Genomic DNA, 16867 nt, shown 5'->3' on the forward strand with positions numbered 1-16867 from the left:
AATACAAGAATTACAATAAATAAGGGCTTGCCTGAAGGATCATTTTCTTGATTAAAATATGAAAATTGGACAAGACCCATAAGGAGGACGATCAATTGGAAAAATTAAGTTCAAAAGGCCACAAAGTTCTGTACTAATCCCATGCAAGGTACATTGTAGGCAATACCCACTTTTGAAGCTGGAATTTACATATCACCAAATCAGTTGTTTTTAATCACCTAAGTATACTTAGCTTCTTAAGTTTCCATTCCATAAGGATATTGTGGACAAGCTGCTATGCATAGTATGAACACAGCATAACAATTGACTAGCCTAGTTATGAACTGGTATTTGGTAACCTAAAGGTGTACAAATGAAAATGAAACAATTTTTCAAGTATAATTTCTTGACAATGTACTTCACAAAAATAAGTAACAAAATGACTAGGAATGTATGACCATTTGATGTCTATAATACTACATATCTTATAATTTAATATCACAGAATAATAGTGGAAGCTAATGAAGACAATATATATTCGTAATGTATAGAAAGTGCAAGTACAAAATTGTTAAGTTCTGTAATACAAAAAATTATTTTAGCCAGCCAACATGAACTTTAATATAATTGAACAAAAAGTGTCTTCATTCACTATACAAATTTACAAAAAAAAATTTCCTTATTAATGCAAAATTACTCATTTTCTATATAAACATATTACAGTGCTTTAACAAAGCCTATTTATACTTCTCACACAAATCCAAGATATAACTCCACTTTTTTATGAGTTGAAAGATCTGGTCACTCAACTAGGTTAGTGTAAATACCTATAATCCCTTAAATCACTAGTGATTAACTGTCTGGTTGAACTGTGACAGAGCCATGGGTTGTGTTGTGTTGAAAAAAACTGTACTAAAAAAAAAAAAAAGTTACATCATATATCGCCCACTTTTGACAAACCATTAGTCGCAACTTAGTGGGTGCACAACTGTACTGCTAATAAGAACAGAAAGAGCAAGGCAGCTCCTAGGCAAGGACAAGTACAGAAACACTAGGGGATAAGTAAACAGCACGGAAGTTCATAAAACTCAATAGCAATTCACTGAAAATCTCAACGTTGATTAATGCTACCTCACCAGAAGGACATCAGGCAATAAGACAATGAAGAGTAAAATTGGAGAAAATATTGAAAAAGAAATGGAGTACAGTCACCTCTAATTGTTCATGTGTTTGTTGGCCACGAGACTGCCACCACTGCAGTCTCTTCCTCCTCCTCTTCCACCCACAAACTTACTAGACTAGTCCTGTTACTGCCTTCTCCTTGATCACTGCTGTTAAGTTGAATGTTTATGTTTAATGAATATATTTTAGTGCTGAAAAAATACTTTACCTATATCATTACACTGGTTTCCTATATAATCTTAAAGGAAAAATATGTTTTGTAACCACAATTTTGGTATCCACAAGAGATGACTTTAATGGGAATCTATGAGACTTACTCTACTGACTGGCACACTTAGAATAATTCAGCTAACTACCAAAGATCCAAGGGTAGGCACATGAACCAGCCTTCTTGAGCCAATGGATATTTTTTTCTCATACAACTGGAGTGACACCTCTAGAATTTGCATGTGACAAGAATAGGCTTGTTAATGAAACAAAATTACCAATGCGCCTTCCAACACATTAAAGTTCCTCATTGGACGAGTGGTTTACATGCTCGCCTACCAATTCGGTAATCCCGAGTTCGATTCCTCGCTCAGACAACGTGGAGTCAGAGAAATTTGTTTCTGGTGATTAGAGACTAATTTCTCAATATAATGTGGTTTGGATCCCACAATAATCTGCAAGTAAGGTTGCTAGGTAACCAGTTGGTTCCTAGCCACATAAAAATATCTAATCCTTCGGGCCAGCCCTAGGAGAGCTGTTAATGAGCTCAGTGGTCTGGTTAAACTAAGATATACTTAACTTAAAAAACATTAAGAATAGATATCTGAATATAAATAACATTTCAACAACATAAAACCATTTTTATAAGTATTTACCTTTATCAATTTTCCATAACATTCTCACATCCACGTCACAACAAAATATCACCCAAATAGCAAATTAATAGAAGTGTTGAATCAAGTCTTAAAACTGATATTAAGAACTGAACATAAAAAAAATAATAATTTTACAGGCCCATAAATACAAACCCAATATTTTGCCTTGGTTATACTACCTGTAGCTAGGTGGTGTTAGCCAAGAACTGATGAGTTTCGTTTTATTAAAGTAAACCTAATATTTGTTGCCATTTGCTTAGGTTAGGTTAGCAGAACCAGCTGCTGGTAAGAAACCAATAGGAAGGGCCAGAAGGAATCAAAATTATTCTAAATTTGTCTTTACAATGGCTTTATATTTAATGTGCTGTCCCTACAATGCACAATCCTTTTTGTCTAAAGTTACTCATGCACAGTTGCTATTTGAGAGTGGCACGCTATAGCTCCTCAGTATTTCGTCTGCTATTGATAGTCTACTTTGAGAATCAGTAACCTTGAATGATCTTTGAAACTTTCAGTGTCTCTGGAACAGGTATCATAAGTATTGCTCACCAAAAGGTATAATAAATGAAAAATATGTAACCTTTGAGAGATGTGGGCTGATCCATATTTATGTCACCTGGCGATTACACAAAAAGACCTTTAGAAACTCCAAGTTTGAAAAGAGACAGTGGGAGTGTCCCCTAAGAACCACAGAAAACTTTCCTGTACATTTCAAATACTAAATTAGGGAGTCTGGGTACAGTAATACGTAACAGGTAAAATTAAAAGGAAAAACTCGTGGATTGTACTGTTCGTCATTCCTCATAAGTGTTAAGCACCATGTACACCCACTGAGATACAACAAAGCTTCTCTCACTTGAGCCCTGATCTTGCTGTTATGTAGGACAATGCCACTGTGATTACTTTCTAATGAAAGTGTGCCATACTCCTATTGAATGTTTAAATTTGCTACGCCCATCTTAATGGTATCTATAAACCATCAGTTTGCAGTCCCCATAAATTCACAAGCACCTCGCCATAATTGTCTGATGTGTGTAAGGGCACCTCCTGGTAAATTCTTCCATTGATTTCTCAATTCTCACCTAACATTGCTGTGTCCCAGGTCGTATAACATTAGGAGAAAATAAGAGGGTAATATATTGTAGGGGTCAATGCCAAATTAACATTGTAAATATAAGAAGCAACTACATCCCACAGAAATGTTCACAAAAATGCTACGAATATGAAGTGATCAACAATGTATCTGTAGTGAAAACATTACGCTGTTCACACAGCACATAAAAATAACTGTCACCTTTGAAACAGTGTCCAATCAATCAAAAATAATATCGTGTCGTCACTGAGCACATACTCTGCATCATAAAACCCTAGACAAAAGTTTTTTTCACATTACTAAAAATTGAGGGAAAACTGGTACCCTAGCAAGTATGTATGAGGAGGGATATCTAACCAACGGTACTTACAGCAAATTCTTGTGTGAAAGGTTATTACTGTACACTGGAATTCTGATATCTTTCAGCAGTGAATACAGTAATTGTAATAAAGTAGCATTTACATTTCTTATTGTTATGGAAAAGTATTTTTTTTCTTTGGTGGTAATTTCAACTATCAAAATGTTTTGTTGGTGGTGGTGATTTATAACACACTGGAAAACTGTATTTCCAAAAAGCCTCCAAAACATCACTGACAGTAAAAATGGTACAGACTGTAACAGAACATAATTATGTTGCCCCTTAAGAAATAGCTTAACTGAAGGAAATATAACATTTGAAATAAATATGAATTCTGGAAATTTAGCAAATAATTCTAATCTTTGTATTGTGTGTAACTAACTCCAAACAAGTTATGAAATAAAACCAAACTCGTTTACCTAAGGCCAAAAACAGGTAATACCTATCAAATTATTAAATGTAATCAAGGCTGGATTACTTGATGTAGACAACATCTAATTCCAATTACTTAGGTTATAAAATATAAACAAAAGTAGACTACTTAAAGCAAAAAAAAAAAATTGTAGACAGTATCAAACTTGGATCGACTAATACTAAATTTTCCAGGACCTAGTATGTACAGTATATATATTACTGAATAAAAGAATATATACCACTGTACTGTAGTTTGAATTACTAGCGTCTATTGAAACCTATGAAAAATACACTTAAGAGAAGAAGCCATACCTGTTAATATGAAAGCACTAAAATATCACAACTTGCATAGTTTTTAACTTTTCCACTAATTGATAAATGCTCTTGAGGAAAATATAGCTGCTCTAGCCACAAGACATAACAACTTAGGAAGTTACTGGATCAGGTTGGTTAACTATTACTCCGTCTTTTTTATGGGTAGCTAAATGTTTCTTCAGTTTTTTCATTGAACTGAAAACAAGACTACATTTTGAACAAGGCAACTCCTTATTTCTTTGATGAACTACTTTATGTGCTGCAAGCCTGTAAGCATGAGCAAAACTATGACCACATTCATCACAGCAATGAGGTTTTTTATTACTATGCCTCCTATAGTGTGTTTCCAAACGTTTCTCTGAAAGGAAACGGGCACCACATATATCACATTTGGGGCGTGATGCTGAATGTGTTTTCATGTGGGCTGCCAATCCACTTCGCCATACAAAACCTTTGCTGCAAATTGAACAGACGTGCTTACGAACATTCACATGAATCTGCATGTGGTGATTCAGAAGACTAAGGAAACGATAACCCTTTAAACAATGTGTGCAATGATACCTTTTCGTGTTATGGTGATGTGATGCCTTGTGTATCACATATGATTTGTGTCTTTCAAAAGTTTTGTTACAAACTGGACATGTGAACAAACCCGTCAAATGTAGCTTTAAATGCTGCTGTAATACTATTTTTGTTTTGAAAGCTTTTGTGCACATAGAACACTCAAAAGGCCTGGCATCTGAGTGCATGCTCTTGTGCCTTGTAAGTCCTGCTCTTGTGCGGAAAGGTCTATCACAAACAGCACATACATATGGTTTCTCTCCTGTATGAATCCATAGGTGTTGTACTAGAATACTGCGACTTGAGAAACTCTTGGAGCAGTAAGGGCAAGCATGGGGTTGAATATTATGATGGCTTTTCAAGTGAGACTTAAGACTGTTACGACCCTTTAACATCTTCCCACAGATCTGTTGGAATGAATAATTAGGTGAAAATCATTTTTTACTTAGGTTACTTAATATTCAAATGTAAAAATACATATAAATAAAACTACAAGCATAATTTAAATATTGTACATGCAAGTAACTTTTTTTTTAATAAAACATACAAACATGATTCAAAATATCATTTGCATGAAAATTAGATTTATTAAATCATTCAATGATTTACTTAGAAAACCAAAGGGTTAAAACTTATTAAAGAATGACTTCAGGAAAGGATTTTCAATAATGAATTATAAGCCAAATGTTAACAAGAGTATTGATAGTACTCCTCTGCCATTAATACAAGTTTAAGTTCCAAACCTCAATTGATGCTTTATACTGTAGGCAAAAGTCTTGGAGAGAAAAACAAAGTACTAGCATGAATACAACAATAATGTACATTTATTAATGTAATGAAATAATTTACAGCTGTTACACTAGGATAGAAGTGGCAAAGCGCTCAAAATCATTGTGTATTTCCAGCCACATGTAGCCAGAGGGTGTACCTACTCAAACTGAAGGAGACAAACGATGCCATCATGTTGACGTTCTTTGTTCCTACCCCAATTCCTCCCTGACCAAACTAATTGAGGTCCATATTAGAAATGAGTGCAGACATTCAAATTCAATCCAAAAAATGCAACATATGGCCATTTGAATGTGTACTGCCCACATGAAAAAGGAAAGCTATCAATGCTCAAAGAATCAAACTGAATGCAGTTTGCAAATGCTTTGCACTATTGTCTAACATTTATGTGAATAAAACTACTTTCCCTCTGCAAAGAAAAATATTAGAAACTGCATATGAAAAGAACTTAAACATACGAAGCCAAGAAGGCAAGTGATGTGATAAGTGTCAATAATGAAAATGAGTAATTTTCATGTGCTGTTGTAATGAAGATAAAATTAATGAGGAGAAAGGAAACGGAGGAAACAAAATTGACACAGGACACAGCATGTATATTTCCTATATCTCCTCAAATCAGTCCCACTAAAATCAATAAATCAATAATGACTGATGTCTTGAGTACCAACACCAACTCCATGCACTTTTGAAAGACATTAATACCAGCTGAGTCAGTGAACAGCAGTCAGAGGAACATAACTTCCAAAACCAAATATCTTACAAGGTGCAATGTTAAAAGGTATTTTACAATGTGAAATATTAATGGCATAAGTAAGGAATATAGATATCACAGATGGTGACTGGAGAAAAGACTGGTTTAGTAACAGAAAACAGAGCTGTCATTAGGGGGACATCCTTTGGTTAGCAAAAACTCAAAGGTAGTGGGGTCTCATGGTTAGGTGCTTTTTTATTTTCTTTTTTAAATAAACAAACTGATTGATGACACAAAAATATATGTCACTGTTGATATTAATACCGCACTAAAAGTTACATGATTTGTACAGTACATGACTATACTGTGATCAGGATAAAAGCCAACAACTGCCATCAAGCTTGTAATTTATGATGACAACTAAATTTTACAAATGTTCAAATGAAAGTAAGCACTGATTATGTATAGGTAACTCGAAGATGTAGGTATATAACATGTTTGAACTGTTTGTGTTGAGAAATGAAGTTTTTATTGTAAAACTAATATTGTAATACCTACCTGAACACCTGAATAAGCCCTGGTCACTTACCAGCCCGAACCATCATTTATTAAAAATTTACCAAATCTTTGGTTAAAATAAACGATCAGTGTTGCCAATCTCCTGGCAAACACCCTTGTTACCTAGTTACCAGCCCACCGCTGATAGCCCTGCCTCACGGGCCGGTCACACCTGCCCTCTCACGTCAATCATAACTCAATAACTCTGTATGAGAGGGGAGGAGGGTGGGAATCATTCAGGTGTTCAGGTAGGTATTACAATATTAGTTTTACAATAAAAACTTCATATTGCAATACACCCCCTGAACACCTGAATAAGCCCGATTAACAACATTAATTTGGAGGTGGGGAATCAAATCTACTCGGCCCTCACTGTACCATTGTCAGTCAATATAATTGAGTACGCGGGTCAGTCTCAAGTTCATTTGTCACTCGTCCAAACTAATCTCCCATGTGTGGCCTTCTAGGCCTCCCATATGTGGAGGGAAAAACTCCCTGCACCTCTACCCTAAGGTCAAAACTCATTGAGTGCGGGAGGGATACAAACCTGTTTCCTCTCAGCTGGCTATGTGCCTCACCTGAGTAGAGGAAAAACTGAAGACCTCCCATGTGGCTCTCGGCCTCTCATGTATGGAGGGAAATCTGAAGACCTCCCATGTGGCTCTCGGCTCTCATGTATGGAGGGAATCTGAAGACCTCCCAGTGGCTCTCGGCCTCTCATGTATGGAGGGGAAACTGAAGACCTCCATGTGGCCTTAGGCCTCTCATGTACGGAGGAGACAACCATGTCCATCGGTGCGTCTGTGACGGTGTCGTCGATCGTAGTGATGTCCTCTCTTGTAGTGTTGTACCTGCCTGGTTGGCACTTGGAAGAATACCCTCAGATAGACCCAGACATGTTCTTTCCTATCTGTCCTAATACTTAAAATCCTCTCGTGATATATCATATCATGAATACCTTATACATATTCCTAATATTCGCTCCCTACTCTAATACTAACTCAGACAGCAAGATTGTTGGGTTTAAAAATAGAATTTAGGCCAAAGGCCGAGTATTGGGACCTATGAGGTCAGTCAGCGCTGAAGGGAAATTGACAAAGTTTGAAAAGGTGTGACAGGAAGAAAAACCTCTGTTGCACAATGAGTCCAGTGTTAGGAGAGCGGGGAAAATAGGATGAGAGAATATGAAATCAGAAAAGTAAGAGAGAGAGAGAGAGAGAGAGAGAGAGAGAGAGAGAGAGAGAGAGAGAGAGAGAGAGAGAAATACAATCGTATAAGATAAAGAGAGAATATAAAATCAGGGAAGTGAGAGAGAGAGAGAGACCGAGAGAGAGGAGAGAGACGAGGAGAAGAAAGAGAGCCAGAGAGACGAGAGAGAGAGGAGAAAAGAGAGAGAGGGAGAGGAGAGAGAGAGAGAAATTACAATCGTCTAACATCTCCACCTCCGTAAATTGCACCCTCTTCTAAGTTAAAAGGGTATTATCTTAACGATAATATACTCGTATAACTCCGTACAGCTATGAACAACCGAACGAGAACTTGTTGTTAATGCGATCGACTCCTATAACAACATCACTTTATTGTATTGATCAGCGTATGACAGTAATCGAATCCGATAGCAACATCCGTTATGTATTCATCCGCGTGCGACGGTAATTACTGTATTCATGTTATAAATGCAGCTGAAGCTAATAAGGCAAAATTACGTGCATCAGCAACCTGGACAGAAGTCCCGAGCTTTTGTATGAATTCAAACGCAGCCGTGGTAAAAGAAACTAATAGCATGAAAGAGCTCATTACTGTTTTTTTTTTTTTTTTTTTTTACACAGACAAAGGATTAATAAAGTATATAAAGTGTAAGGTTCGTAATACCTATGAAAACGAGTGAAAAACGAACGGAATCCTAAATTTAACGCCATCTAACCCGATGGAAAAACTAGCTTCCAATGAGACGTATCAGTCAAATTTTGGACTTAAATTACATCGTAAGACGAACAGTATGACTTCGTTCCATAAGTTAAGTATCCAGATATTCATTAATATGCTAACTAGGGACAAAAAACATTAGCCGAGACCAAGTGATATGGTTGAATCTGGAGCCAAGGAAAAAAAACAAAAACAAAAACAGACTAGCCGGCATCCTTGTCTGTCTAAGCCACACCTCCTTACAATAGTGCTGTTTGACGACAAGCTAGTGTAATTGTAATTTAATTGAAAAGTAATAAAATAATATTTAAAGGTAATTAAATTAACTTTATTAGGCCTAATATCAATTACAGTTGTCATTGTAATTTGATAATACGACTGGTAATAATTTGTAACTGTAAATTGACATAAGCGCAATGTAATTAACGACGGCAATAGTCGGTTAAACGTATGAAGACGTCATACATACGAATTCCTTATATCTGCCATCTGATTATATGCCCCAAGATAGATACCTCATTGACTATGTTAAATGTCAACATAGTTGAACACACGTCTCCTTCAAGACGTTTGTACAACTTGGCATAAGTGAGAGTGTTGTTACGTTAGTCATTTTAGGCAATCAGGAGAGAATGAGATGGATACGGCGACGCAAACCCGTATTCGTCATCCGCTGATTCCAGCGTGAATGACTGCCGAGTTAGTGTTTATACTACGCTAATATGATGATACATATAATACAATTATAATGCTTTAGTCGGACAGAATCCGATCTTCATTCTGTTCGATTACATTCATATTAATTATCCTCAGATCGGATTCTCGTTCGTTTTCAATTACACCTGTACTGAATTATCCGAAGTCAGAATGCCTTGAGCCTACAGCGTTAGCCAATATAAAATAACTATCAATATGTTGTACTGTGAATACTTTAGGCTAGGCTACTGAATATGCATACGATATATCATCGTGAACACTAGGCTAACTGTAGTTAATTTTATTCGATTTCTTTCCATACTGAATATCGTAAGTCAATATGCATTGAACGGAGAATAGTTGATATTAACAATTATCGTATCGTATAAGTAGAGGAAAGTAACCTTAAAGACGAAGGAGCATATCTGAAAGACCAACCATGGCCTAAAAGCTTCTGATGCAAGGAACTCGAAGCAGGAAAAAGCCTAAAGATGCTCTAAGGACACTGTGCCTCTATAAACTACTACTTTTAATAGAAAACCGACCCGAAGAAGCCTGCAATTCTCTTTCTAAACTAAACACTATGTAGCCTATTATCCCTACTCGTCTATATCTGACCTAAGTTTTTATCATCCTGAGAACTTACACATCGAGGGAAGGGGAATCTGCTGCCAACACTGCCTGCTCCGTGCCAGGGGGGACGGCGGATCCTGCCCTGTGGGCTTGCGGATCCCCATAACCCCCAGCACCGGTTAGGGCTGGTTCTGGAACAGGCAGGGGAGCTGGAAAAGAACGATTAGTAATTTCAGTATCCCTATTGCTCGATCTATCCTCACTTAATCTTGACATAAAATCGGTAACAGAGATGTCATACTCGATGTCAGCCTACTCTCAAGTCTCTTAAAGAGCACTGTCTCTAAGTCTTTATCTTGATCTACGTTAGTCTCTTCCTGCCTACACTTACTTCTTAATACAAGACCTTTCCTACGTTTGAGATACCCTAACATCTGGTCCAAAGACCACTCCTGACATTCCAAACATCTGGTCTTTACATTATATTGAACAGGCCAACAATTTACGCATAAGGAATGACTATCGTGTCATAGGGTACTCATCCTTTTCTTGTATTGTTGGCAGAGACGATACGTTGTTGAACTTCCGCTCGTCGTTTTCTGTGATGTCGTGGCCGAGAATGCAGTAGCCGTTGTCGTAGCTTGTGTTGTTTCTTCCTTTGCAGAATCAATGTCTGATGACAAGGTATTAAGAGCAATCCAACAGTAATCCAAAGGGATGCGTAATTCGTCACCAAAATCAATCAAATCAAAGGTGCAAATGAAGGCCGGGCAAGACCAAAAAGGAGTTCGCTGTGGATACATCTGTACTCCACCGCGAACGATAAGTGATTGACGTGAGAGGGCAGGTGTGACCGGCCCGTGAGGCAGGGCTATCAGCGGTGGGCTGGTAACTAGGTAACGAGGGTGTTTGCCAGGAGATTGGCAACACTGATCGTTTATTTTAACCAAAGATTTGGTAAATTTTTAATAAATGATGGTTCGGGCTGGTAAGTGACCAGGGCTTATTCAGGTGTTCAGGGGGTGTATTGCAATATGCCAAAGAAATTAACTTCATTTGGTCAACAACCAACCTCATAGTGCTAATAAAATATCACTGTGCTACATGTCTGGATTTAAAAAACTTGATAAAGTAAGAGAGATATTGGCTTACCAAAACATATAGTTGTACATGCTATATTTCTAGTCCACATTTTTCTCAACCCATCAGGTAAGCCAATAGATTAGTAAGTCAGTGATTATGAATAAATTGTGGAGAAAATGTTAATAATAATGCTCTTCTAAAATGAGTCACCTTATGTTAGATTTGAAATACATAAACCTAATACCTTATATATTGAAACCAATCATGCAAATTATAAAGTTGTTAGTAGTTATCAGTGATTGATGGCTTTTATTTGCAACAAGCCTATCAAGTACAAATCAGATTTATTTCCTTAATATAGTAAACATTTTTGTTCCATACTGGCTGCAAAATGCCAGTGTAGCATCTAAGACTCTTGTGAAAAAATTTATCAAATAGAACAAATATAATATCAAAAGTGTTGTTTCTCACTTTTTCAAAAGTTTCACTAACATTACGAGAACACAGTAAGCATGTACAACGCTGGTAGTAGTCACAACAACTACATACACATACCATAATAACGTAACCAAGCTATTGAAAGGACGCATACAGTAATGCTATTTACATGTAGCTGTAACATATGAGAATAACAAAACACCTTCACTGAAAAATTAATCCATCTACAGCAAAAATAACAAAACAAATGATTATGAAGATTCAAGATTTTAGGTCAAATACTTGAGGGAGCAATGGTTGCATTTCTTGTATATTTATGACCTATAAAGGTGTTCATGAAATAATTATTTTAATTGAATAAAAATACACAATGGTTTTATAATTGAATAGAAAATGCAAAACAGAATAAACAGTAAAAATGACTATGATTAGCCTACCTTAACTGACATGTTCTATGTACATATACTGTATTGTCAATACCACAAAGAGCTATTAGTAACTTTTCTATTTCTTAGTGTTTTGGATAAGCTTTAAATTAAGAGCCTTAAATCTGAGATAACATATCAATAGTAATTTACCACTCACTTAAAATGCAATAATATTCAGTTTCACAGTTGAAATCCTTACCTGGCATAACATATCCATGTTTTTCTTTAGTTTGGGTTTGCCACTGCAGGAAGAAATATCCCCTTCTGGTACTTGGGTGTTAGGTGTTTCAAACTGGCTCAACACCTTGTCAGTGAGATGATGCTCCTCAGTAAAATAATTACTGTGTGACGAGTTTGTAATCTCCTCAGATATTGGTTCATCCTCCTCAATCCAGAATTTTTCCTTCAGTAATGTATCTCGACTTGATTTAGATACTGAAATTCAAATATGTATAACCTCAGAAAATTACTTTCCCTGGAAAATCCAGGGGTGGGAAAAAGACTGTTCAAATCCATCAAACAACAAAAAATGAGATACTGAGTATCCATCATAAACAGTTAATAATAAATAAAGAAAATATGAAGAATATTATAAACTTTATTCAATCTATTCCCTGATGACTGAGACTTAAACAACAACTTTGAAGTTTAAAGTGATCTGGTCTTATTTCCCTCTATTAAACCATAGGGATGTACCATTTACAGCATGACTTGCACAGATGTGATAGAGGGTATTAAAGTTCTTCACAGTCTCTTTACCACCTTGTTGTTTACCTTTTAACTTTTTTACTATTATTTTTACTTCTTGTTGAAGAAAATATAAATACTCAATTTAAGATTTATCTCTTAAATACTTACCACTCTCGATTATATAGCTTCTACTTCTGCACCAGCGGTAGTTCAACATATAAAAAAATAAAAAACGAGACACTTGGTTTCCTATGAATATCTGTCTCCTATCCATCTACTTCCCCCAAGCCACCAACTGCAAGGAACCGATAGGTACAAACACTTGTAGCCGGTCAGTCTACGTATTTTGGTCCACTTTGAATGTAGCGAGGTTGGGAGGGCAATTTATATAACGGATATTCCCACATTTGAAAAAGGTGGGCAAAGTGGAAATCAGCCAATCCTTAAAAGGTTACTTAGTGACACATTTTGTACAAAACAAGTGTTCGCTTTAATTAGTGAATTCAATACACAGGTTATCAATGCCACCTTAGGAGGATTGTCATTCAGTTACAAGATCCTCATCATGAATATAGCCGAGATCTCCTTTGGAGGATGACCCCTTCAGCAAAAGATGGATTGGGTTACTGTGCCAAAACCCTGCAGAGCCACAATGGATAACTAACAAGTACATATGTACAAAAAGGTAAGGTACTTCTAATACTCAACCCTGAGCACCTCCCAGCTTCCCAAAAACCACAACCAGGTTTAAAAGGCAGTAAAACAAAAAAGGCTACGTATCAATTCAGGACATAATATCCCCTGCACAAATGAGATGAGTTAATGCTCTGTAATAATCTTATTTAATTCCCACACCAGGAAGATAATCCAAAGCAAATACAACATTACTATGACACTGAGTGACTTCAGTATCTTAACCAAGGATAAGTTTTTTTTTTAAATATACCAAATTTGTAACTCATTTGTATTTTTCATAACTAACAAACCTTCGGTCTTAACATTAGGATTTACTAGCGCCAAGCTGGAAACCGGTAGAATTAAAATGACACTTGTGAGATCCAGGGACTATTGGCATCTATACCAGGTCACGGGGCATGTATACCCAGAATGCCCACGGCTACCTGTGACCCACCAGTTATTTTCCTACCGCCTTTAAGATAAGACGTGTTACTGTCTATCTGATTTAAAGCCGGTTTTCACATGTCCAGTGGCTTACCTTCCATTAAGGATAGAAATTAGCATGAAATCATTAACCAGGGACCTAATGAAAAGGACATTACATTCCTGCTCTTTGGAAGCTCCAGTTTCCAGATCACTAAACACAGAACATTTACAACAGTTTAATCCAGGCAAGGAAAAGATACTGTTGTAGTTAAGGGTGTAGCCCAAACCTGTACTTATCCCAAACTAAGGGAAAGATAACTGCTTTGTTTTTAGCAAAGCCTACCTTATCTGACTAAGATTGTGGATCTCTCTCTCTTTAGCTGTGTCTATGGGTACTGTAAAGTTTCCATAGAAACTTTTTTACAAGGAGCTTGTTCTAAATGGTTCAAAGGTAAAAAAAAAAATAAAAACTTAAGAACTGCATACAGAGTCCCAAGTAAAGTACAGAGCTGAGGCACACAAGCTATAAGCATGCATGCAAGAGGCATACAAGCCATACGGACATGCGATAGGCACACAAGCCATGGGTGCACACGCAATGGTTGAGCAAGCCATAGGTACACAAATACATAATTGCTCACAAGTTATGGACAAGAACAAGTCAGGCATGCATGTGATAGGCATACAACCAATAGGCACGCAAGCGATAGGCATATGGGTAACCGAAAGACATGCATGTGCAAGAATGTGGGATTGTGGCAAAATGCGCAAATTTGTGCTAGACATATGCTACTGGTGCATCAAAACAGTGAGGCTGAAAAAAATCCGCAGCACACGGGAAAACCGAAGGCAACCTCAGCTTCTAACTACAGTGGTACCTCGACATATGAAAGGCTCAACTTATGAAAAACTCGAGATACGAAAGCAAATACGAAAAATTTTACGGCTCTACGTACGAAAATTGCTCAAGTTACGAAAGGTTGTTGCTGTAAAGTCCCGAGATTCGCCCGGACCACCGAGAACAATTTTAAAACTCGCACGCCGCCAACTGAGTAAACTCGCCACCATCCTCCCGCTCTCCCATTGGTTCCTGATGCTAGTCACCCCATAAGGTCCTGCTCTCCTATTGGTCAGCATCTACCCCTTGTGCTGTATGTATTCTATTGGTAAAAGGATGTTGTAAATTGAAAAACTTATTCATGCAATACATTTAATTAAAAAAAACATTGGGTAAAGACAGAATAAAGAATAGGAATGGTTATTATACTGTTTGGTCGTTTCATTAGTTGAAGAGAGATAATGAAAATTTATGGCTTGCTGTGTACTAGGAAAAGCGATTGCTTGGCGATCGTTCGATACTCGTAAGTGCTGGATGTAAACAGAAGTTTGGAAGCTTTTTTTGTTTTGTTTATTATAGTAAATGGTTACTTAATAATTATTTGAAATGAGTACGTACATGCAATACATTTAATAAAAAAAATTGTGAATTAGATATATCATAAAATATAAAATAAATCAGACCGCTATCATCGAAGCCAACAAATACGTATTTTTTAGAATTCTTCTGTTTTAATATTACGTTACGTATGTTTTATTATAGCTGTCAGTAACTCGGTATCTCCATTAGGTAAAGATAGAATAAAGAATAGAAATGAATGGTTATTATACTGTTTGGTAGTTTCATTTGTTGAAGAGAGATACTAATGAAAATTTATGGCTTACTGTGTCCTAGGAAAAGTGATTGCTTGGCGTTCGTTCGGTACTCGTAAGAGCTGAATGTAAACAAACAATTGGAAGGTTTTTTGTTTGTTTGTTTGTGTATTATAGTTAATGATTAATAAATAGTTATTTGAAATGAGTACCTACTGATTATTTATACATTTTATTGGCATATTCTAAGCTTTTAGCTTCTTAGGTGTAGATGTCAGAATCATAGACTAGGCTACAGTAGCAACAGCTAACATAGGCTAGGCTTATTGCTAAGAGACATATGCTAAAGTCCTAATATATGCAGTAAAAATGGGGTTGAACATTACATGCAGTTGAATATTACTCAAGTATGTAGAGTATTTTGCCTTTTTGGAGTCATATTTCTTCCGTCGGATCGGCGTCTTAACCCTAGAATATGTGTTGTAGGCCTGGAAATATAATTTAATGGGGTGTTTTTGTAGGGCTTGGAACGGATTAGGCATTTTACATGTAAAATGCGGTTCAAGATACGAAAAACTCATGATACGAAGGCCGCCTCGGAACGGATTAATTTCGTATCTCAAGGTACCACTGTAGAGCCTAACTGATCAAAGCAAAAGGTAAGTTTACTCAATAAGACCGCTTTAACTCACTTAAATACTACCAAGCCAAGCCAATACAGTAAAATTAGAGAGAAAAAACATTGGAAGACTCCTCCTCTTCTTACCGGAGCGATCCTATCGGAGAACAAATCCTGGTGCTAGAACTGGCGCCACTAATGCCCAACCTGGTGCCCCACCAGACCGAACAGAGGAAGGGGACAACAGGCACATATCTGCATTGCTTTCTGACATGTCCCAGTTCCCTGTCACTCCATGCCCCAAGGGAGTAAGACAGGATGTGCCAAGGACAAGGCAAGAAAAAGGGGGGCAATGACCCTTCCTCCAACATGGGAAGCAACCCAAACTTACCGAAACTTACAGAGAGCAGTGCAGAAAATAAAAGAACAAACCAACAGAAAACCAATTTCATTTGACGAACTCCTACTGAAGCCAGCGACAGAAGTAGGCTGACCAGCTACAAGTGTTTGTACCTATTGATCCCCTGGTAAAAGGTGGGGAAGACGATGGATAGAGACAGTGCTCTCATTTTTTTTTTCAATCTGTCGAACTACCGCTGACCCTGAAGTAAAAGCTATATAATGAAGAGGTAAGGTTCATCTAAAAAAAATTATTTGGAAGCCTAAGAGTCTATAAATCAAACTTATTGGTCTTAAGCTACATTAGAGTAATAAGTTCCTTCACAGTTACAACAGTTTACAAATGCTTGATTCTGAAAGATCTTTTGTTTTAACATTCAGCAAATACAAGCAAGTAAAATTTTATTTTTGCATTAAAAAAATTATCATTCACTCTTTCAACAAGACAATTACATGTT

The 16867-nt window shown here is 36.7% G+C and overlaps 1 protein-coding gene across 1 annotated transcript in view; it reads right to left on the reverse strand.

The window, feature by feature from the left end:
* Positions 1–364: 364 nt before the first annotated feature.
* Positions 365–16867, reverse strand: part of LOC135222950 (mucin-3B-like) — a 40509-nt gene continuing 24006 nt past the window's right edge. The window contains exons 4-5 of the mRNA XM_064261401.1: positions 12147–12382; positions 365–5172 (exon numbers count right to left, since the gene is read on the reverse strand). Coding sequence (XP_064117471.1) covers positions 4315–5172; positions 12147–12382 — 1094 coding nt within the window. The 3' untranslated portion in view covers positions 365–4314. The remainder of the gene's footprint in view (positions 5173–12146; positions 12383–16867) is intronic.

This window comes from Macrobrachium nipponense, chromosome 8 (genome assembly GCF_015104395.2).
Source record: "Macrobrachium nipponense isolate FS-2020 chromosome 8, ASM1510439v2, whole genome shotgun sequence".
NCBI lineage: Eukaryota > Metazoa > Arthropoda > Malacostraca > Decapoda > Palaemonidae > Macrobrachium > Macrobrachium nipponense.